We start from the raw sequence: 22,934 nt of genomic DNA, 5'->3' as shown, positions 1-22,934 counted from the left end.
TAATCAGTGGGCACCTATGGCTAATATATAACTAGTGGGTACCTATGGCTAGTATATAACCAGTGGGCACCTATGCCTAGTATATAACCAGTGGCCACCTATGGCTACTATATAATCAGTGGGCACTTATGGCTAGTATATAATCAGTGGGCACCTATGCCTAGTATATAACCAGTGGGCTCCTATGGCTAGTATATAATCAGTGGGCACCTATGCTAGTATATAATCAGTGGGCACCTATGGCTAATATATAACTAGTGGGCACCTATGGCTAGTATATAATTAGTGGGCACCTACAGTATGGCTAATATATAACCAGTGGGCACCTATGGCTACTATATAATCAGTGGGCACCTATGGCTAGTATATAACCAGTGGGCTCCTATGCCTAGTATATAATCAGTGGGCACCTATGGCTAGTATATAATCAGTGGGCACCTATGCCTAGTATATAACCAGTGGGCACCTATGGCTAGTATATAATCAGTGGGCACCTATGCCTAGTATATAACCAGTGGGCACCTATGGCTAGTATATAATCAGTGGGGACCTATGGCTAGTATATAATCAGTGGGCACCTATGGCTAATATATAACTAGTGGGCACCTATGGCTAGTATATAATTAGTGGGCACCTACAGTATGGCTATTATATAATAGTGGGCACCTGTGGCTATTATATAATAGTGGGCACCTATGCCTAGTATATAACCAGTGGGCACCTATGGCTACTATATAATCAGTGGGCACCTATGCCTAGTATATAATCAGTGGGCACCTATGCCTAGTATATAACCAGTGGGCTCCTATGGCTAGTATATAATCAGTGGGCACCTATGGCTAGTATATAACCAGTGGGCACCTATGCCTAATATATAACCAGTGGGCTCCTATGGCTAGTATATAATCAGTGGGCACCTATGGCGTATATAAGAAGTGGGCACCTATGCCTATATATAACCAGTGGGCACCTATGGCTACTATATAATCAGTGGGCACCTATGGCTAGTATATAACCAGTGGGCACCTATGCCTAGTATATAACCAGTGGGCACCTATGGCTACTATATAATCAGTGGGCACCTATGGCTAGTATATAACCAGTGGGCACCTATGCCTAGTATATAACCAGTGGGCACCTATGGCTACTATATAATCAGTGGGCACCTATGGCTAGTATATAAGCAGTGGGCACCTATGCTAGTATATAATCAGTGGGCACTTATGGCTAGTATATAACTAGTGGGCACCTATGGCTAGTATATAACTAGTGGGCACCTATGGCTACTATATAATCAGTGGGCACTTATGGCTAGTATATAATTAGTGGGGACCTATGGCTAGTATATAGTAGTGGGCACCTATGGCTAATATATAACTAGTGGGTACCTATGGCTAGTATATAACCAGTGGGCACCTATGGCTAGTATATAATTAGTGGGGACCTATGGCTAATATATAACTAGTGGACACCTATGGCTAGTATATAATTAGTGGGGACCTATGGCTAGTATATAGTAGTGGGCACCTATGGCTAATATATAACTAGTGTGCACCTATGGCTAGTATATAATTAGTGGGCACCTACAGTATGGCTATTATATAATAGTGGGTACCTATGGCTAGTATATAATTAGTGGGCACCCATGGCTAGTATATAATAAGTGGGCACCTATGGCTAGTATATAATAAGTGGGCACCTATGGCTAGTATATAATTAGTGGGCACCTATGGCTATTATATAATAAGTGGGCACCTATGGCTAGTATATAATTAGTGGGCACCTATGGCTAGTATATAATAAGTAGGCACCTATGGCTAGTATATAATCAAGGACTGGAATATAACGTATATCAAAATCTCTAAAATGTAATTATAAGAACTAGAGATGAGCGGGTTCAGATCTAAGAGATCCGAACCCACCCGAATTCACGGGATCCGGGGCGATCCGAGCGCAGCTCGGATCTCCCTGCCTGCCCCGGATCCCTGACCCGAGGCAAAACCTCGCGACCCCTCTGTCGAGTCGCGAGGTTTTGTATTCAGCGGGCTTAACGCTGATTGGCTTAGAGAGCCGCCTGTCACGGTTCTCAGCCAATCAGCTTTAAGCCCATTGAAAACAGCACAAAAGAAGAAAAGAAGATGACGCCCATCATCCCCCGCCGTCTGACACCGCCGGCACCCCCCGCTGACGTCACCGCCGGCACCCCCACTGGCAGCATCCCCCGCTGCAGACACCACCACTGCCGACATTCCTGTCCAGCGTACTGAGGACACCGTCAGCGACCCCCACACTGCCGACACTGACGACAATCCCACACTGAGGACACCACCAGCACCCCTGCACTGCCGACACCGCCGGCACCCTGCATTGAGAACACCCCTGCACTGCCGACACAGTCAGCAAACCTGCAATGAGGACACCGCTGGCACCGCCGCTCTGCCGACATCGCCAGTACCCTTCACTGCCATTCCATGTACTGAGGACATTGCCAGCAACCCCCGCACTGCCGACACAGCCAGCAAACCTGCACTAAAGACACCACTGGCACCCCCGCACTGCCGACATCACCGGTACCCTTCACTGAGGACACTGCCAGCACCACAGCACTGCCATTCCATGTACTGAGGACACCGTCAGCAACCCTGCTCTGCCGACACTGCGGTCACAGTAAGTGCACTATTGTGTATCCAACCCACACTGTATAACACACTGTATCCATGTTGGCAATTAGAAGCTGAACTACCACATGTTAGAGCCGCCCACTGTGTCACTTAGCTTAGTCAGCCAGCTAGCTGGATACAACTGTTTGGCCTTAACTAGATTAAGCAAATAATATTGTGAGGTGGTCAAAACTGATTGGAAATTACTGGAAATATATGATATTGAGGTTAATTATACTGTAGGAACACAACCAAAACACGGAAACAAAACACAGAGGTGAGGTTTTGGCAAAACCAATCCAGATCCAAAACCAGGGTAGATCCAGATCCAAAACCAAAACACGGGTGTCGGCGCACATCTCTAATAAGAACCCTCTGCTGGCCCATGTCCTGATCACCACGTGTGTGGCCCCATAACACAGTTCCAGGCCCGTCACACAAAGTGTCAGCGCTACAGAGGAATAGACTGTGAACTGGATTCTCTATAAAGAAATCCCCATAAGACTTTTCATTGGTGACATTTTGAATCAATTCTGATTACTAAGATGAATCTCCATTTAGGATTTAATGGTGCAATGAAAGATATTCTGTGTACTTGCGACCTCTAAGTTCTTTTCTGTGTGTTTGATTTGTATGTTCCCACTAACAGGGGTTCAGCTTGAGGTGCAGCAACTTTTTAACGCAAAATAACTGCATTCTTCTTTTTATTATATATATATATATGTTGATGCAAGTTTATGGAGAGTGATAGGAGGACAAAGTTTCAGCTGGACCCATCAAACAGTCAGACCACATGTTGAGGTGGCAGTGAGGTACACGGTGCCTCGTGCCCTAGAACAGGCAGGATCTATGCTTATGCTTGAATCCCAGGATCCACGTGAGCTTCTCTTAGTCCTCTCTACCTGCAGCCACATCAATACATTAACTCGCCTCCAACTTACCCAGCATGTCCTCGGAAACAGGTGTCCTCAGGATGTCCCCCGTGAATTCGCAGGTTGTTTTCTTGGCATCGATCCCAGATGTGCCTTCAAACACCTGCGGAGACCCCGGGACAAGAACCCAATTACTGGCAATTAGTGAGGATTAGAGCAGACACCGCAGGAGAAAGTCAGGTCCAAATGAATGCGAGGGATAATGTTTAGGGATTTAGGAGGGGCCCTCCCTGCTCTTTCATTCACACACCGGACCTCTAGGCCGTCGGGGAGGCTTTTAAAAGTGATTGGGGCCGGCGCTGGCTGTGAAGGGGTTAATGCGCGGATTAGGGGTCTTGCGATGTGTGTGTCTCTGTGTTTTTTGTTGATTTAACCTCTTCTGTCACTGTAGGGCTATAACGGATTCCGCAGCGAGAGGCCGGCAGCGCCCAGCCATACGGTCCTATCGCCGGTTACAAGTAAATAACTTGCGCAATTTCTCTCTGTATACCCCACTGGGGAGGGGGGGGGGTCATTTACTAACAATAATCATCAATTATTACCTTTTATTTGCTAGAGGCTGCAGGGTACCGTACAAGAGGTAACATACACACAGGGTACCTGAGCACTGCTCATTTTTTCCTTATTATGATTTTAATGATAAATAGCGGCAAGAGAACATATTCTATCGCTGCGATATATGGCGATAGAAAGCATCTTCTTGCTCCGCTTTTTGGTAAATCGACCCCTAAGGGGCACATTTATTAAAGGGGCAAATAGCCCTACTTCCAGCAATGACAGGTGTTACCGCCAGCAATGACGTTGCATGGGGAAGCCTATTTAACAAGAGTCGGGATGGACCATTTACCACAGTATAACACGCTCGGGGCCTGATTCAGAGGCGCTCGCAAAAAGCGAGCGCTCGCTCTGAATCAGGGTGGCCGCTTTTTTTTATTTTGACCCGGCCTCCTGGCTGCTCGCTAAGCTTTTGCGAGCGGACAGGTGATGGTCGCGACCATCGGGCTTGCGACGAGACCCTTGCGGTAGGGTCTTGTTCCCGCAAGCCCCAGTGAGCTTCCTGCTCTAATAGAGCCGAAAGCACTCCCACTGACATCACTTGTGATGTCAGTGGGGCCGGCCCCAGACGGTAGGCGTTCCTTCGGGAACGCCTCCGTTTGTCCAGCCACCCCCCCTCCCCGCCTACAAAATGGGGCGAGCTGTCGATCAACATCGACAGCCGCCCCGTTTGTAGCGAGCCCCGGAGCAAGTGAAAGTCTCACTCGCTCCGGGGTTCGCACACTGCGCACACCGTGCGTGCGCAATGTCCCACCATTGCGAGCCGGTCTGAATCAGGCTCGGAGTCCGAATCCATTTCTTTACATTGGTTATACTATACCCATTCAGGGGTTGTTTGCTACCCATTACCATATCGTGTCAGATCACGTGTCACATTGACAATAGCCATTTTGAATGCATAGCGCCCAACATGGCGACGTGACTGCATCATAGTGTGTGAGATAGGGCTGTGGCCATGCCCGGGATCAGCACGAGGCACTGAAATGCCTCCTGAAATCGGGACGTTGGGAGCGATGTAATAATTTGCCATTATACTATATACATAGAGATATTTCCTGCATTTTGCTTACCAGGATCTTTCAATATTTTTGATTGAAATTAAAAAAAAATAAAAAATGAAAAGCGAGCGGAGCCGTTTGATTGGTACAATATTTGACACCGTTTGCACGATTTAACCTCCGGATCACGACTTGAATTAGATCCGTGTGGCCTAGAACCAGTTAGGAATGTCCTGTGGCACATCTGCAGAGGGCCGTGCCTGTGTGTGTGACTCAGGCTAAGCCTCTTCTGCTCGCTCGGCACTGGGGCTGACTCTCTAATGGGATTATAGGTGCTCTGGAAAGGTCTCGCTGGGATTAAAACCAGTGAAGGTTGGCAGCTGGCCAAAAGAGGTTGCGCACAGGTCAGCGGCGCGGGCTAACCCCGCAGATACGTGCAGCTCACCGTAGGGGACAGCAGGGTACGGGGTATGCCCAGCACCCCACTACTGCAGAACTGGCATCATCCACGTTCCCACCTACTTAATAATTGTCTGTGTCATTAATTCTGCCCCCCTCCCCTCCCACAGGCCAGATATCCATTTCCATTTGGAAGTGTTTTCATTCTCATATTTTTTATTTTTCCAGTAGGTAGTTTAGGTGCGGTGATTGCCCAGTGGAACCAATGAGATAATTGCTTTCACTTGGTAAACGGTATAAGATTCTGATTGGCTGCTAATAGGATGCGCCACTTTTTGTACGCGTTACTTACTATTCCAACCTCGCACCCTGGGAGCTGTGGAGGTGAATTAGGATGGGGTGGGTGACTGGCATCGTGGAGTGGGCGGAGCAGGTCCGTCATGAAGCCCCACCCACTGGCGTTTGACTACGCAATTCGGCCCACCCACCTTGCATCATGTACAGGCCGGAGAATAGGCAACTGTGGTTTTTACTGTGTTTTTGCATCTTAGGGGTCTATTTATGAAGCAGTGATGACTCCTTACTGCAGCATTTTCTCTGGGATTATCTCCCAATTTACCAAGATGCAAACCGGGGGGGAAATCCACCGGTTACCTCTCTGTTGTTTATGGCCATCCCCGTAGAGCTCAACGAGGACCTGACTTAATTTAATATGTGTCGAAAAGCTGGGACATGTAGGTGATGTGCGCGCTAATGGGTGCCTCCTCAATGACGCACGCACCGGTGACTGGTGCAGGAGACATTAAAGGAGTGTTATCATCAGACTGTCCAACGTGACCCGTTCCATTAGGTACAAAATGCTCCGTTCCTGGATTTCCTTTGTGATTGCCGTCACCTGTGTTGAAACGGGATGTAGTTATGATCAATCGGGATGTAGTTATGATCAATCGGGATGTAGTTATGACCAATCCCGATGCTGGAATTCCGACAAGGGGAGTTAAGATAGGCATCGAAATACCGCTGCGTATCTTATTCCTGACGCAAGGAATCCAGGAGGACGCGTGCCAGAACGAAGGTAAGCCGGGGGGCCCTTAGTGTTAGCCGCTGGGGGGGAAGGTTAGGTTTAGGTAAGTTAGCGGGGTTAGCATTAGGTTTTTTGGGGGGAGGTTAGGCACTAATGGGGGAGGGTAAGGTTTAGGCACGAAGGGGGAGGGTTAGGTTTAGGCACTAATGGTAAAAGACAAAATGGGGCGCTTTCTGTTCAAGTACTGTCTAGTAAAGACACTTGCAGCTGACTCCAGAGGGATTCCTGCAGAATACCCTCACAAAGCATATATAGAAAATAGAAACAAGGTGTCTGCTCTAGTGTCAATACATGAGTCACAAAAGCTGTGAAATAACATATAAATTTATTAAACATATAAATGAATGAACTGCAGTTCAATTATATTAAAACAAATATATCATCACACATGGGATATACATTAGACTGTGGGCCTGATTCAGACCCAGTCGCAAGCGCTGAGCGCTCGCAACCGGCTCGATGGTGGCCCAGAGCGCATGCGCACGACGGAGCCGCTCCGGGTCTCGTACCAAAGGGAGCATGCTGCCGATGTTGACTGACAGCACGCCCCCTTTGGTGGGCGGACCGAGGGGGTGGCTGCCCAAACGGAGGCGTTCCCATGTGAACGCCTACCGTTTGGGGCCGGCCCCACTGACATCACTCGTGATGTCAGTGGAGAGATTCCGGCTCTGTTAGAGCCGAAATCTCTCTGGGGCTTGCGGCAACGAGACCCTACCACAAGGGTCTCGTCGCAAGCCCGATGGTCGTGATGGTCTTGACCATCGCAACCATCTTCCTGACCGCTCGCTATAGCTGTGGGTGGTCACCCACAGCTATACGAGCGGCCATGAGGCCGTTCTAAAAATAAAAAAAGCCAGGCGCTGCTTCAGAGCGAGCGCTCTGTCAGAGTGTCCGGCTCTGAATCAGTCCCAGTGTGCAGTGCAAAAATGTGGCTGAATAAATGCAGTTGTTAAGGCTCAGACACAATGTATCACTAATGGCTCTTGATCAATGTTGCAACCAATTGTGGATCCTAAGTCCCAATGTCACAATATATATATGAAGATCGCAAACAAGGCAGTCTATTAGATATAGTCACCATATGTAGCCCAAAGCCAGAAGCGGTTCCTCAGCGGGTATACTGTGTGGATTAATACAGCTGATAGCACGATGTATAGAACCGGAGGGTCTCCAGGTCTCCTGACCAAATCCACGCTCCCTAGTCTCCCTTATCCCGGTGGTGACAGTGGTGCAACGGACTCCCCCCTCTATATGAGTTTTTATGAACATTGCCCTTGGAAAATCTTGCTATGGAGCCAGTTTACTTTCATATCAGGGGCAATGTAAGCACTGCACCACAACAACCAATAAGACATTTGCTTTCATTGTCTAACTTGCCCTAGATTGAAGAAAGATAATTACAGATTGGTTGTTTAATTATGCTCAATTCCCTGGGAGGAGGCAGGACTGCGGATTATGCTGAGAGGGGTGGGGATTACGCTGGAAGGAGGTGGGGCTTCTGTATATAGAGCAGGGAGGAGGCGGGGCTAGTTGTAATATAGCATGGTGGAGGTGCTGCTGGTGGGGACAGTAGGGATGGGCTGGTGCTAGTGGAGATAGAGAAGGGATGACGTGGGGTAAGTGGAGATAGGGCAGGATACATCACTAATAAAACCATCAGCTGTGACAACAATACCTGGACAATGGCCTTGGAGCCTACGACCTCGAGAACTTGGCCACTTCGCTGGGTGCCGTCTGGGAGGGTGAAGTTCACAATTTCTGCATATTGGGCAAACTGCGCAAAGAAACAGACAGAGGTCCTCAGTATTTACCATCATTCTTTTGTCATGCTCAAACATTTATGACTATAGCTTTATAACCGGTACCTAGAGCCAATAAGTTCCACATCACTGTACAAATAAGCATGGCAGTATAACAATTACTAAGCACTACAGCGCTATACAAATAAGCATGGCATTATAACAATTGCTAAGCACTACAGCGCTGTACAAATAAGCATGGCAGTATAGCAATTACTAAGCACTACAGCGCTATACAAATAAGCATGGCAGTATAACTATTACTAAGCACTACAGAGCTGTACAAATAAGCATGGCAGTATAACAATTACTAAGCACTACATTGCTGTACAAATAAGTATGGCATTATAACAATTACTAAGCACTAAAGCGCTGTACAAATAAGCATGGCAGTATAACTATTACTAAGCACTACAGTGCTATATAAATAAGCATGGCAGTATAACTGTTACTAAGCACTACAGCGCTGTACAAATAAGCATGGCAGTATAACTATTACTAAGCACTACAGCGCTATACAAATAAGCATGGCAGTATAACTATTACTAAGCACTACAGCGCTATACAAATAAGCATGGCAGTATAACTATTACTAAGCACTACAGCGCTGTACAAATAAGCATGGCAGTATAACAATTACTAAGCACTACATTGCTGTACAAATAAGTATGGCATTATAACAATTACTAAGCACTAAAGCGCTATACAGCAATAAGAAAATATGAAGTAACAATAGTGATGGGGAGTGAAGCAATATTAGAGGAAACGCAATAACGGAATAAGAGTAATAAAAAGGGGCCTTACTCAGCAGCGATCGTAACTGCAATTACACATGCAGTTTCACTGTGAAGATATGCTAATGTCTGCGATCTCTGGCCCTGATTCAGAGCCGGACGCTCTGACAGAGCGCTCGCTCTGAATCAGGGCCGGGTTATTTTTTTTTTTAGAACGGCCTCCTGGTCACTTGCATAGCTGAGGGTCAAGACCATCGCGACCATCGGGCTTGCGACGAGACCCTTGTGGTAGGCTCTTGTTGCCGTAAGCCCCAGAGAGATTTTGGCTCTAACAGAGCCGAAATCTCTCCCACTGACATCACTCGTGATGCAAGGTCATCTAGTCTACCTGTGAGACTGTGCTCCAGGTTCCCATATATCCTCTGCTTGTTTACCACCTTGGATCTTGGCTTGCTTCTATCAAGATTTCTTCTGCTTCCTGTATACACTTCAGAGAGAGGGGTAATATCACCTTGAGAAAGACTTTTAATGGTCGAAACGCATCGGTGAAGGTGGGGAATCACTGCAGGACCAGAGGAGAGGAACTAGAACAACATATCCAAGTAGAGGTATCCAGGCCTAGAGGGAATATTAGAGAACTTATCTACTTGTGACATGCATATGTTTTGCCTTGCTCTGGTCTACTAAGACTGAGGTATCCTAAAGGGAACGTGGAGAAGGAGAAATTAAAAAAAATTGTTTTGGAAGAAAATTCATTATTGGGACTTTGATGAACATTATTCATTCTTGTATGGTATAACATATAATTTGTTCTTGTCCTGGAAGGAGCGCAATTTCCATTTGTTTATTTTTCCATCACTAGAGATGAAACTGCACTGTGTACGGCTCAGCATCACCCGTAGACGCATGCGTAGCGCTTAACATCTGCAAAACTGACTGCGGTCTGTTGGACGAGGATAGCTCCTGCGCTGCCTCCATCCACAGTGCCAAACTGGTAACTGAGTCAGCGCTTCCAAGGCAGGGGCGTATCTACCCATTGGCCAGGATGGCACTTGCCAGGGGCGCCGGCCAAAGGGGGGCGCCATCCGGCAGTGCCACCAGCAGCCAAGGGATGGAATCAGGCTGGGGCTACCAGAACCAGCGGCAGCTGTGTGTTTGTTATAGCAAGCCAGCCAATCAGTCAGACAGACTCTCATTGGCTGCTGTGTCCACGGAGGGAACCGGCTTGAGCTCACTCATGAGTTCCGCCTTCCGGCTCCCCCTACAGTGGGTGACGGGAGAAACGTCATGACGTTTCTCCCATAGTGCAGAGTGGGACGGGAGGAGCGGACAGCGGCGGTCGATGGCAGGGGCGGGGAACAGGTAAGTTGTGTTTTTTTTTCTTTGTGTGCAAGAATCGCACGGGGGGGTATGACTACTAGGGGGCACTGTATAGGGGGTGGCCGCTACTGGGGGCAATGCAGCATAGGGGGGATTACTACTTGGGGGCACTGTATAGGGGGTGGCCGCTACTGAGGGCAGTGCAGCATAGGGGGGGATTACTATTGGGGGCACTGTATAGGGAGGATTACTACTGGGGGCAATGCAGCATAGGGGGGATTACTACTGGGGGCAATGCAGGATAGGGGGGATTACTACTGGGGGCAATGTATAGGGGGGACTACTACTGGGGGCAATGCAGCATAGGGGGGATTACTACTGGGGGCAATGCAGCATTGGGGGAATTACTACTGGGGGCAATGCAGCATAGGGGGGATTACTACTGGGGGCAATGCAGCATAGGGGGAATTACTACTGGTTGCAATGCAGCATAGGGGGGATTACTACTGGGGGCAATGCAGCATAGGGGGGACTACTACTGGGGGCAATGCAGCATAGGGGGGACTACTACTGGGGGCGCTGCAGCATAGGGGGGATTACTACTGGGGGTAATGTATAGGGGGATGGCTGGGGAGACAGACGGAGGTGCTGGCTGATGAAACATGTGGGATGGCTGAGGAGACAGAAGGGGGCTAGCTGGGGAAACATTTTAAGTACTTATTTAATGTATAGTGTAATTATTCAGAAATTATGGGGGGAGGGGGGCTCCAGTCCATTACATTGCCAGGGGGGCTCGGATCCCTAGATACACCCCTGTTCCTAGGACCTGCCGGGGCTCAGCAGGAGGCCTGACCTCCAACATGTGCTACTGCGCATGCGTGACTTTCCTTCCCGGCGTTCTCCATTAATGGACGCTCCTCTGAGACTCTTCCATGACAGCAACCCAATAGGGCCTACTGGGAGCCTGCCAGTACACTATATCACTGGTACTGCTATATCAGAGGGGCATATCGCTACCTTACACCGGGGTGCATAACAACTATATACCTGATGCACTGCAACGGGCAGCAATACCCTAACAAATGGATAGATGCCTGTCACATAAAATAACTGTGGGCCTGATTCAGACCCGCTCGCGAGCACATAGCGCTCGCAAGCCGATAGATGGTCGGCCAGCGCGCACATGCGGCGTGAGCCCCGGAGTGAGTGAGAAATTCACTTGCTCGGGGCTCGCTACAAAACGGGGCAGCTGTCGATGTTGATCGACAGCTCACCCCATTTTGTAGGCGGGGAGGGGGGGTGGCTGGACAAACGGAGGCATTCCCGAAGGAACGCCTGCTGTTTGTGGGTGGCCCTACTGACATCATTCGTGATGTCAGTAGTGAACTTCCTGCTGTATTAGAGCAGGAAGCTCACTGGGGCTTGCGGGAACCGAGACCCTACCACAAGGGTCTCGTCGCAAGCCCGATGGTCACGATAATCGTAACCATCGCCAGGCCACTCACAAAAGCTGTGGGTGGTTACCCACAGCTATGCGAGCGGCCTGGAGGCGGATTTTTTCATTTTTTTAAATCTGCCCTTATTCAGAGCGAGCACTCGCAAATAGCGAGCGCCTCTGAATCAGGCCCTGAGTTTTTCTATATTTTTTTTCATTCCTGTCCATTTTAAAAAGCAGAGGTGAGCGTTTTTTTTTTTCACAATATCAGATGACTTTGATTTAAGGGTTTGTGGAACTATAGCTCCAATGTATTTTTCTTCTCTAAGCTTTTCAGGTATGTTTTTATATCATCAGAAAGAGACGTTTATTCTGCGTCACCCTGGAATATGACGCAATGTCGCCGTAAGATGCAGACGGCAAAGCCGATCTTGTCACATCAGGGGACGCCAAGAGAAAACGTCTGCACCCGATGATAGAAAGACTTGGCTAGATGTTGCAGAAAGAAGCCGCAGAGTTGAGGCGAAGGATTTAGTATAAATCACACATAGGAGAGGGGGTCGCAAAGTGATTGCTGACATCATTAAAGCCTCCTAAACGCTGCTAATACTAATAACCTCCGCCAGGGTGATGTCACTGGTATACGGGTGAATTTCTCAGATGAACTGGAAAAAAATATGAAAATATCGCATTTTCTGCCGAAGCATTATCACGTGCAGTAACGAGGAATTAGCCTCTAACGGTGTTAAAAGACTCACGATCATGATCTGGTTTTAGAAATCCCACTTGCAAAGCTCCCGTTAGATCAAGCTCCGCTGTATTATAATAACATTGAGGCTAATTCTGCTTTTGTTGTGTTGTGTTATTTTTGAAGCCCCGATAATCTCCAGCCTGTGTTGTGTAACTGCCGGTGAATTGTAACCTTTGTTTCCCTTCACAGAGAGTCTTTTTAATAAGATTACTAATTTGTGCCTCTCCATCATCACTGTGCTGCTTACTTCAAATGATATTGTGGCAGTATTTATTGCCAGGGCATTCTGCAACTAAGGATGGGAGCTGGGAAAAGCCTGGAGCATCTCCAAACCGGCCTCTGCGTCTGCATAACCAACATCCGTTGCAGCCAGGGGCCACACAGGTAGGCCAGGGGTCCGTGTCCTTACATGTCCTATAGATTTTGATAAGTAATTAAACTAGGGATGGCCATCGGTTGTTTTCTATCGATAGCGCCATCAGTGATAACCATCGATGGTACATTAACCAACTATGGTGAATCATACCACTCGATGGCCATTGCTGCTGGGTGCCTGACTAGCCACCGGCCAATCAAAAAAGGAGGGGGAGCTTAGCGGGCCACCAGGGGGTGGGGCTAAGCTCCATGTCAGGACCAGGAGAAAAAAAACCATCGGGATCCATTTTGCCATCGATGGCAGAAAATAATTTTTCTCTGATGGCAAAGCCATCGGTAGTAAGCCATCAGTATTTGTAAACTATCGGTGGTCGATGACCATCCCTAACGGAAACCGGAAAACTGATACTAAGATGACCAGTAAACATTGATATTATTTTCTGCTGTCTTATGAAAAAGAATGCCCCCCGATGGCAACCTCTGTGGTGGGGAACGGCGGGTCGTGGGCCAATTAAAAACAGGGACGGGGCCTATCGTGCGCTGGGGGCAGAGCTAAGCTCCGTCCCGTTTAGGGAGAAAAAAATCGTCTTCCATTCGTCCATTGATAGCAGAGAACCATTGTCTCTCTGCCATCAATGGTAAAAGGATTCGACATCGACCATAAACTATCGATGATTTTGAATCATCGATGGCCATCGCTAGCCGGCAGCTACACGCAGAGGACAGGGCCACAGTGCAGTACTAGGTAATACATCTCAGTAGTCGCTGCAGAGGGGTCAGAGGAGCATGTGCTGAGCTCTGGGCCTGATTCAGAGCCGCTCGTAAGCGGCCGCTTGTTCGCTCCGAGCGATGTTCGCACAACTGCGCGTGCGTATGGGTAGTAATACGCATGCGCCAACCAGTCAGTGCGATCGGAAATTGTGTGCTCGCAAAATAGCGAATGCCTGCTAATTTGAGTGACAGAATGAGGCGTTTGCGGGTGGTAACAGGGGAAGGTGCTTGAAAACGGGGAGTGGTGATCCGAACGCAGGTGTGCCAAACGGTCAAAACGGGCGTTTTAAGGGTGTGCATAATTAACAAAGCAGCGTCATCGACCGCGTCACTTGGTTGTCTTTTAGCCAGAACTGCTCGCATGATTGCGGTAGGAAAATGCTACCACAAGAATAGCGAGCAGTTCAGACGCCTTTACGATGTACTCGATTAATCTAATAAATAGCGGAGATGACGTATGATGCGAGCGGCAAAGGGGAGTTTTTTCAAAATAGCGAGCGCATGTTTTGTTCGCTCGTTCAGACATAGAGGCGTCAACAGACCGCAAAGAGCGAGCGCTTAATTTAAATATCCGGCCCCTTTTTCAGAACGACCGTCCGCAAATAGCGTCCGGCTCTGAATCAGGCCCTCTGATTGGAGGAGCCCATCACATTCTCCTCTGACCCTTGAAGATCAGCAGCATCCTCATGCGAGTGACTCATTGAGGCTGCCTGTGACTGATGCTTCTGGTGAGTACACTACAGTGTGGTATAATATGTGGGCACTACAGTGTGGTATAATATGTGGGCACTACAGTGGCATAATGTGTGGGCACTACAGTGGCATAATGTGTGGGCAGTACAGTGTGGCATGTGTGGGCAGTACAGTGTGGCATGTGTGGGCAGTACAGTGTGGCATAATGTGTGGGCATTACAGTGGCATAAAGTGTGGGCATTACAGTGTGGCATGCATGGGCAGGACAATGTGGCATGTGTGGGCAGTACAGTGGCATAATGTGCGGGCAGTACAGTGTGACATAATGTGTGGGCACTACAGTGGCATAAAGTGTGGGCATTACAGTGTGGCATGTGTGGGCAGGACAGTGTGGCATGTGTGGGCAGTACATTGGCATAATGTGTGGGCATTACAGTGGCATAATGTGTGGGCAGTACAGTGTGACATAATGTGTGGGCATTACAGTGGCATAATGTGTGGGCAGTACAGTGTGACATAATGTGTGGGCACTACAGTGAGGTATAATGCGTGGGCACTACTTGTGGCATAATGTGATTTTGTGATCTCACTGTGCGCATGGGTGACCTAAGCTGACGCTAGTAACACTGAACGCCAGTGTACATTTTCACCATCACTAATTAGTGGCAAAAGTATCAGGGTTTGCGTGGGCAACTACTTCCCAGTACAGCTGCCCAGGCACCAGGACAATATCGAACTGCTCCAATGGATTTGGGTTTGCTGCTGCAAGTGGTGGTGCGTTAGATACTTTGCTTGGGGCCGCCGCATGTTAATGAGAAATACTGTAGACCCCGCCTTGTAAAGTGCATCAGGGGCATAGGAAATATGGAGTCCACAGATATATATATGGATTGAAAGGGGCTGGTTTAATAAGGAAATTGGAAAAATAAATGAACAAATAATAATTAAACAATACAAACTGCTTTAACACAAACAATGCAACTTATTCAAAGTCATAATCACAGAGATTTGTCTCCGGAACCTGAGCAATTGTCAGCAACAGCAATTAAATAGGTGATCCCACTTCCTTAAACACACTGATTGTCTGTCCCCAGGTCCCGTGTTCTGTGCTGTGATTACAGTAAATAGATTCGTCCCGGTGACACGTTCCTTCTCCTAACCTCCTACGCTTAGTGTGCTTAGGTGACCTTGAGCACTTGTGTACTGTAATAATAACACATCCGGATTGTGTACACAAGTCCTTCATTCTACTCAACTGTTTACTATCAAGATTCTCTCTCCTGAACCCAACGCGGTATCCGTGGGCAGATGGGGACTTTTCCGCCCCACACCTAAGGGTTCAAATCCTCTCTCTTTCTGTGGGCCTTATTCATTACCGATCGCAACTGGGATTACGCATGCAATCGGCCGATTGTTGCGTTGTGCGCACACGTATGCATCGCAGTGCGTGTGTGCAAACCGGCCACTGCGATCGGGACTGCGATCACAGTGACCATGCAGACCCATCGCAGAGTGATTGACATGAAGTGCCGTTTGTGGGAGGTGACGGGGGGGTGGTCGTCGAAACGCAGGCGTGCCAGGGGGCATTTGAACGCCGTTGCAGGGGCACTGCGATGCCATACGTTGCCTGAGCACTCATAGCGTGCGATGAGGTTAGCAATTCCTGAGTAAGGTCAGCGCTTGTGTAAGTGTGAGTGAGGCTGCGATGGTACTCACTGTTACCGATGGTTTCGCAGTCTTGCTAAACATTACGGATGTGTGTAAGGTCAAGTGGGCGTCCTTATGTTGTGCTGCAGCGGCATAGAGATCGCAATGGCTTAGCATAATGCAGTTCAACAGCGTGCGTATTCGCTATTGCAATCGCAGTTGCGATTGGTAGCTAATCAGGCTCTGTATTCACCAGTTGTTGTGCAGTGATCACAAATACATGCTCTACTTTGTTTGTTAGCAATATTATGATAAAATGAACTACATATGAACTACAGGAGGTTGAGCTGCACTGAACTAAATATAGAAAAAATCTCTGGTTAATTAAAAAAAAATGAATCTGGCGTTGCTCACTGCATGCTGCCAAGTGCGGCGTTGTCCTGCGAAAGTCCATCTCACAACTGTACTGTACTTCTAGAGGTTGACACGTACGAGTGTATTTTCCCTAGATATACCCAGCTATAAAACACAACTACACTTCTATGCCAGGTGTATAGATGCCCAACTATGGTGCTGAGATTGGTCAGCCTACACCAGACAATGCAATGTAGTGTTATACTTATAAGAGTGAATAGTGTGCCTGATTCAGACCCGGTCGCAAGCGCTGAGCGCTCGCAACCGGGTCGATGGTGGCCCACAGCGCTTTCGCATGACGGAGCCGGCTCCGTCGTGCGCATGCGCGAGACCCGGCTAGCGACGGGCAAACCGTCGCTCCGGGTCTCGCACCAAAGTGGGCGAGCTGTCGATGTTGAGTGACAGCTCGCCCCCTTTGGTGGGCGGGCCGGGGTGGTGGCTGCCCAAACAGAGGCGGTCCCATGAGAACGCCTATCGCCTGGGGGCGGCCCCACTGACATCACGAGTGATGTCAGTGGAGAGATTCCGGCTCTGTTTGAGCCGAAATCTCTCTGGGGTTTGTGGCCACGAGACCCTACCACAAGGGTCTCATCGCAAGCCCGATGGTCACGATGGTCTTGACCATCGCGACCATCATCATGGCCGCTCACAATAGCTGTGGCAAAGAGGCCGATCCAAAAAAAAAAAAGCCCGGCCCTGATTCAGACCCGCTCACAAGCACTACGCGCTCGCAAGCATGTCGATTGTGGCCTGGTGTGCACGCGCGGCGTGCGCACTGCATGTGCGCGAGCCCCGAAGCAAGTGCAAAAAGCACTCGCTCCGGGACTTACTACAAAAGGGGCGGCTGTCGATGTTGATCGACATCTCGCCCCATTTTGTAGGCGTGGCGGGGGGGTGGCTTCACAAATGGAGGTGTTCCCATGCGAACGCTTGCCGTTTGTGGGTGGCCCTACTGACATCACTAGTGATGTCAGTAGGTGGACTTCCTGCTCTAATAGTGCAGGAAGTCCACTGGGGCTTGCGGCAACGAGACCCTACCACAAGGGTCTTGTCGCAAGCCCGATGGTCGCGATGGTCTTGACCATCATCATGGCCGCTCGCATAAGCTGTGGGTGGCAACCCACAGCTATGCGAGCGGCCATGAGGCCGCAACAATAAAAAAAAAAAGCGCCCTGATTCAGAGCGAGCGCTCGCAAACGGGTCGATGGTAGACCATTGCGCACGCGTGGTGTGCACACGAGCCATCGATAATCGCGATAATCACGACCATCGCCAGATCACACACACTCACTGTGGGTGGTCACAAAATAGGGATGCCCTGATTCAGAGCGAGCGCACGCAAATAGCGTTCGCCTCTGAATCAGGCCCAGAGTGGGTAACTGTTATTGCCCTGAATCACGATGACAAAACTGGTGCATAGACGTAATATCATCCACTGATCCAGTTGTGCCCCATCCACAGATTCAATTGTTTCCAATACATAATTCCAATTGTATTTACTGTACAGGTCCAACTGCATTGCACAGATCCAAATCTGAGATATCAGTATATGCACAATTCCAACTGTATCCAATGCACAGATTTAATTGTATCCAATGCACAGATAATATTGTGTCCAATGTATGGATCCAAATGTATCTAATGCACAGATCTAATTGTATCTAATGCACAGATCTAATTGTATTTAATGCACAGATCTAATTGTATCTAATGCACAGATCTAATTGTATCTAATGCACAGATCTAATTGTATTTAATGCACAGATCTAATTGTATTTAATGCACAGATCTAATTGTATTTAATGCACAGTTACAACTACACCCAGTGTTTAGAAGTCATTTTATTCAGCGCTTAAATCTAATTGTGTCCAATGCAGGAATCTGACAGTATCTAGTGCACAGTTCTGACCTTATCTATTTTATTAACTCTACTAAAGCTAATTCCGTATCCTCTCCTATGTGTGCCGAGCGCACAGGATTTCTTTTGGTGATAAATTGAAATAGTTGTTTATTTTATATCCCATCATTCAGAGAAAACAGACAAATACATTTGTTCCTCATTTTCCCTGATTACAGAGCTGGCACAATACTGGAGTATGAGCACAGAATATATTCCTGGTATATTACTGTACGCTACACATCTGCGCTGGGAAAATAGATTACAATGCAGAAAATTGCAGCTTGTCACTCACTTATAAAGCGTTTTTTATGTCCGCCTTCTGGAATTATTGTTATTATTAACAAATATTTATACAGCGCCTGAATATCCCCGAGCGTTTTACACCTGGGAACAAGCACAGTAATAACACAAGGCTGGATAATAGCAGGCGGACAAAGAGGATATAGGGGGGGGGGGGGTCACTCAGTACGGGATACTCCTATACTCATCATGATGTTTGGGGATGGCCAGACCTGCTCCTTTCCTGGCCCTGAAATCTTAATGGACTTACCCAAATTGATTTGACTTTAGATATAGTAAATATGTACATTTATTACAATTCCGTAATGCATAAACCAGTACAGAGATAAGATAACATCCAGCACATCCAGCCAGCGACATGAGATATAGAATCCTGGCAACGGCTCTAATTCAGAGATGCACATGAATTCCATATTTACGTACATCACCGATGTTTGCAGAGCCGCACTGCGCATGTGCAGTTCTGTCTCTGCTGTTACGCTCGTGATGCCCCAAAAGCCGCAGCCGGTGTGTCGGACCCGTTGTCTGGGCGTGCCGAAATCACCGGCTGCGTCCCCGGGCGCAACTTCACTGGCCCCCGGCTGCGTGACTTCGCCAGGCATCCTGAGTAACCCGAAGGTCACTCCGGTGTCCGATGATCACGCAATTGATCTGCTGATGCACCTTTGGATGCAGAAGCGGATCAGAGTAGCCAGAAGTGGGCGTCTTTTTACTTATACGCCTCCTGCGGCTTTTGCATAATTTCGCATAACTGCCACGCACAAAGACAACGCGGCTGCGCTACAGCGTCCATTGCAGAATCAGACCCAATGTACAGTGAATGAGAAAAGACAGGCATGCACGGATATAATTCATTATTATTATTATTATTCCTAATGGTACCAGTACGATGCGCACAGTAATCGCTACGCACCTTTACGTTATCCAGCACCACCAGTGGCCCATTTACACCACTCACTGTCCGGTAACCTGCGGAAAGAAATTAAAATCATTATCACTTCTCTTGCTCTATATGCTTTATGTATGGACAAATACCCAGCACCAATTCTGCTGTATATGCTGGGTGTAATTCTCATTATCTGTTTATATTTAGTATGTTTGACCAAATACCCAGCATCATTTCTGTTGTATATGGTGGATGTAATTCCCATTATCTCTATATATTTAGTATGTATGGACAAGTACCTAGCACCACTTCTTGAGCTGTATATGCTGGGTGTAATTCTCATTATCTGTTTATATTCAGTATGTATGGACAAGTACCTAGCACCACTTCTCGTGCTCTATACGTTGGATGTAATTCTCATTATTTATATTCAGTATGTATGGACAAATACCCAGCACCACTTCTCATGCTGTATATGCTGGGTGTAATTCTCATTATCTGTTTATATTCAGTATGTATGGACAAATACCCAGCACCACTTCTCATACTGTATATGCTGGGTGTAATTCTCATTATCTGTTTATATTCAGTATGTATGGAGAAATGCCCAGCACCACTTCTCATGCTGTATATGCTGGATGTAATTCTCATTATTTATATTCAGTATGTATGGAGAAATGCCCAGCACCACTTCTTTTGCTCTATACGCTGGATGTAATTCTCATTATCTGTTTATATTCAGTATGTATGGAGAAATGCCCAGCACCACTTCTCTTGCTCTATACGCTGGATGTAATTCTCATTATTTATATTCAGTATGTATGGACAAGTACCTAGCACCACTTCTCGTGCTGTATTTGCTGGGTGTAATTCTCATTATCTCTTTATATACAGTATATCTGGGCAAGTGCATAGCACCACTTCTCTTGCTGTATATGCTGGGTGTAATTCTCATTATCTGTTTATATTCAGTATGTATGGACAAGTACCTAGCACCACTTCTCTTGCTCTATACGTTGGATGTAATTCTCATTATTTATATTCAGTATGTATGGACAAATACCCAGCACCACTTCTAATGCTGTATATGCTAGGTGTAATTCTCATTATCTGTTTATATTCAGTATGTATGGAGAAATGCCCAGTACCACTTCTCTTGCTCTATACGCTGGATGTAATTCTCATTATTTATATTCAGTATGTATGGACAAATACCCAGCACCATTACTGCTGCATATGCTGGGTGTAATTCTCATTATCTCTTTATATACAGTATATCTGGACAAGTACATAGCACCACTTCTCTTGCTGTATTTGCTGCTGGATGTATATAATCCTCACACTGTATATGGGAAGTGGACAATAAGATTGGTCACGTTTAGCTGCTGCGCCATAGAGGGTTATATTTCTCACCTGTAGCAGCAAAGAGCCTCCGTACAGTATATACAAATATAGCTACAAAAATAAAACAAGCCTCCTAAAAATAGGGAGCCGCTCGCCGGAAAGCACCAATTGCAGCAATTAGAGGACAAGGGCTGTTGTAGTACAGAAAGTTTTTTTTTTTTTTAAAAACACCTCCCTGGAAATGGGCTGTGTGGGTGGGCCGCGTATTCAGAGGAGGAAAAGGAAAAGCTGCTGCAAGTGACTGCCAGCGCTGTAAGGATAAAGAAAGAAAAAAGTCTTTCAACCTGACCCCCATGCACACACCCACCCAAATTTCACAGTTCCTGTCATGTATAATCACCATTAGCCGGGAGAATAATGCATTATTAACTCACGTCTGGGCGGGCAGAGAGGAATCTTAAGCGTGCTGACAAAAGGGGAACTAGTCCCACTTTCCAGAGCCACTAATTGTTCCTTCTCTGACCATCTGGGGGGGGGGGGGAAACAGGGGGCTCCCCGCCCTAGGGCTGAAAGAAGACATGGTTAGGGTCCTGTGGGACAGTTATTGGCCACACAGAAGCAAAGTATAAAAAGATAAACAAAAATAAGACTCGGGGTCCCGTAGGCCGTTGACAATCAAAAAAAACATCCACTTTCATTGCCCAAACTCTGCAAAAGTCTAAATGACAGCTAATATCTGGTTGCTATTGGGCACCGCACCTCAATGGTATTTTACCCGAGCTGGGTTAAGCAACTTGTAGCTCATCAGCTAGCCCTTGTGGAACTACAAGTCTCAGCCAGCCCTGCCAGCCACTTGTTTGCAGGAACTTGAAGTAGTTCCGCTTCCAGTGGAAAGCCAATGTCATGCTGGGACCTGCACTTCTACAGGTGAGCTGGGGCACAAACAGCCAGTGGGAGGGGAGGATGGAGTGGAGGAGGTGATGGAAGACAGGTAAATAATTCCCTATATTTTATAAATTGACGATCTATATGCGTCATTGCAGAACAACCTCCCAGTCCCCGTTATATATATGCATTTTATGATGTTGCGAACATTCTCAACATCTCAAGGTGGCGATTGCAGACTGAGGGGGGGATACAGCAGACACCAACTTTTCCATCCATAGTTGATATCTACAGCATCTGACAGGCACAGGACTGGCGAGGGCTACAGATTGGTGCAGGTGGATGGAAGTAAGTTGTATACAAGTTACTAATCTCTATGGAAAACGTACATCATTCTGGTAACAAGCCTGCCAGACCCCTGTACTAGCAAAAACCCAAGTTTGACGGCGTTGAAGACGGTCCCTGGAAGTTTTCAGCTTTTAACTCCTCTCTTCTGCCCTTTGACCCCCAGCCATTGTGCGATGTGTCAGTCTGGACGGTGTTGTCACGCTGGCCGTCCTATCCTGAGCCAGCGGCCCCTGTGAAAAGCCCGGCGGGGAATCTCATACTATGCCACTAATTAAGACTCCAGCGCAGGGTTCTCATACACACCTGCACAGTCATGTGAGAGAGGGGAAGAAAGCCCCATAGAAAGGCCGGGCCTAGCCAAGCGTGAAGAGAAACAAGGCTGAAACAAACAGGGAACACAACCAGGGCCTTGGGAAGACGGAGACAGCCGCAGATACTTCACGGTTCTTTCACTCGCAGGAAAAGATTAATTTGCTGGTGTCGATGCTTTTTTTTTTTTTTGGTCGCTGTCCCATTTGTGTGGCCTTTGTCTCCGACTGCCTCGGATGGGGGTACAGGCTCTTTTTGTCTATTGGCCTTATACCTTAATGTGCTAACGGGTGTCTGAGGGACTTTGTCTGCCCCGCCAAGCCTGTCCTCATTCCCCTGGTGTGATGGTTCCTGATTTGGGTTTGGTCGGGAAGGATAATGTGTATCATCCAGAT

At 47.6% G+C, this 22,934-nt stretch overlaps 1 protein-coding gene across 1 annotated transcript in view; it reads right to left on the bottom strand.

The window, feature by feature from the left end:
* ATP6V1B1 (ATPase H+ transporting V1 subunit B1) overlaps nt 1-22,934 on the bottom strand; it is a 101,636-nt gene that overhangs the window by 47,560 nt on the left and 31,142 nt on the right. The window contains exons 2-4 of the mRNA XM_088463863.1: nt 19,681-19,736; nt 8,304-8,402; nt 3,602-3,695 (exon numbers count right to left, since the gene is read on the bottom strand). Of these exons, the coding sequence (XP_088319989.1) occupies nt 3,602-3,695; nt 8,304-8,402; nt 19,681-19,736 (249 nt within the window). The remainder of the gene's footprint in view (nt 1-3,601; nt 3,696-8,303; nt 8,403-19,680; nt 19,737-22,934) is intronic.

The sequence above is a fragment of the Taudactylus pleione genome, unplaced genomic scaffold (genome assembly GCF_031769625.1).
Source record: "Taudactylus pleione unplaced genomic scaffold, aTauple2 ptg001476l, whole genome shotgun sequence".
NCBI lineage: Eukaryota > Metazoa > Chordata > Amphibia > Anura > Myobatrachidae > Taudactylus > Taudactylus pleione.
The sequence above is the reverse complement of the archived record's forward strand: the minus strand, read 5'-3'. Positions and strand labels throughout refer to the sequence as shown.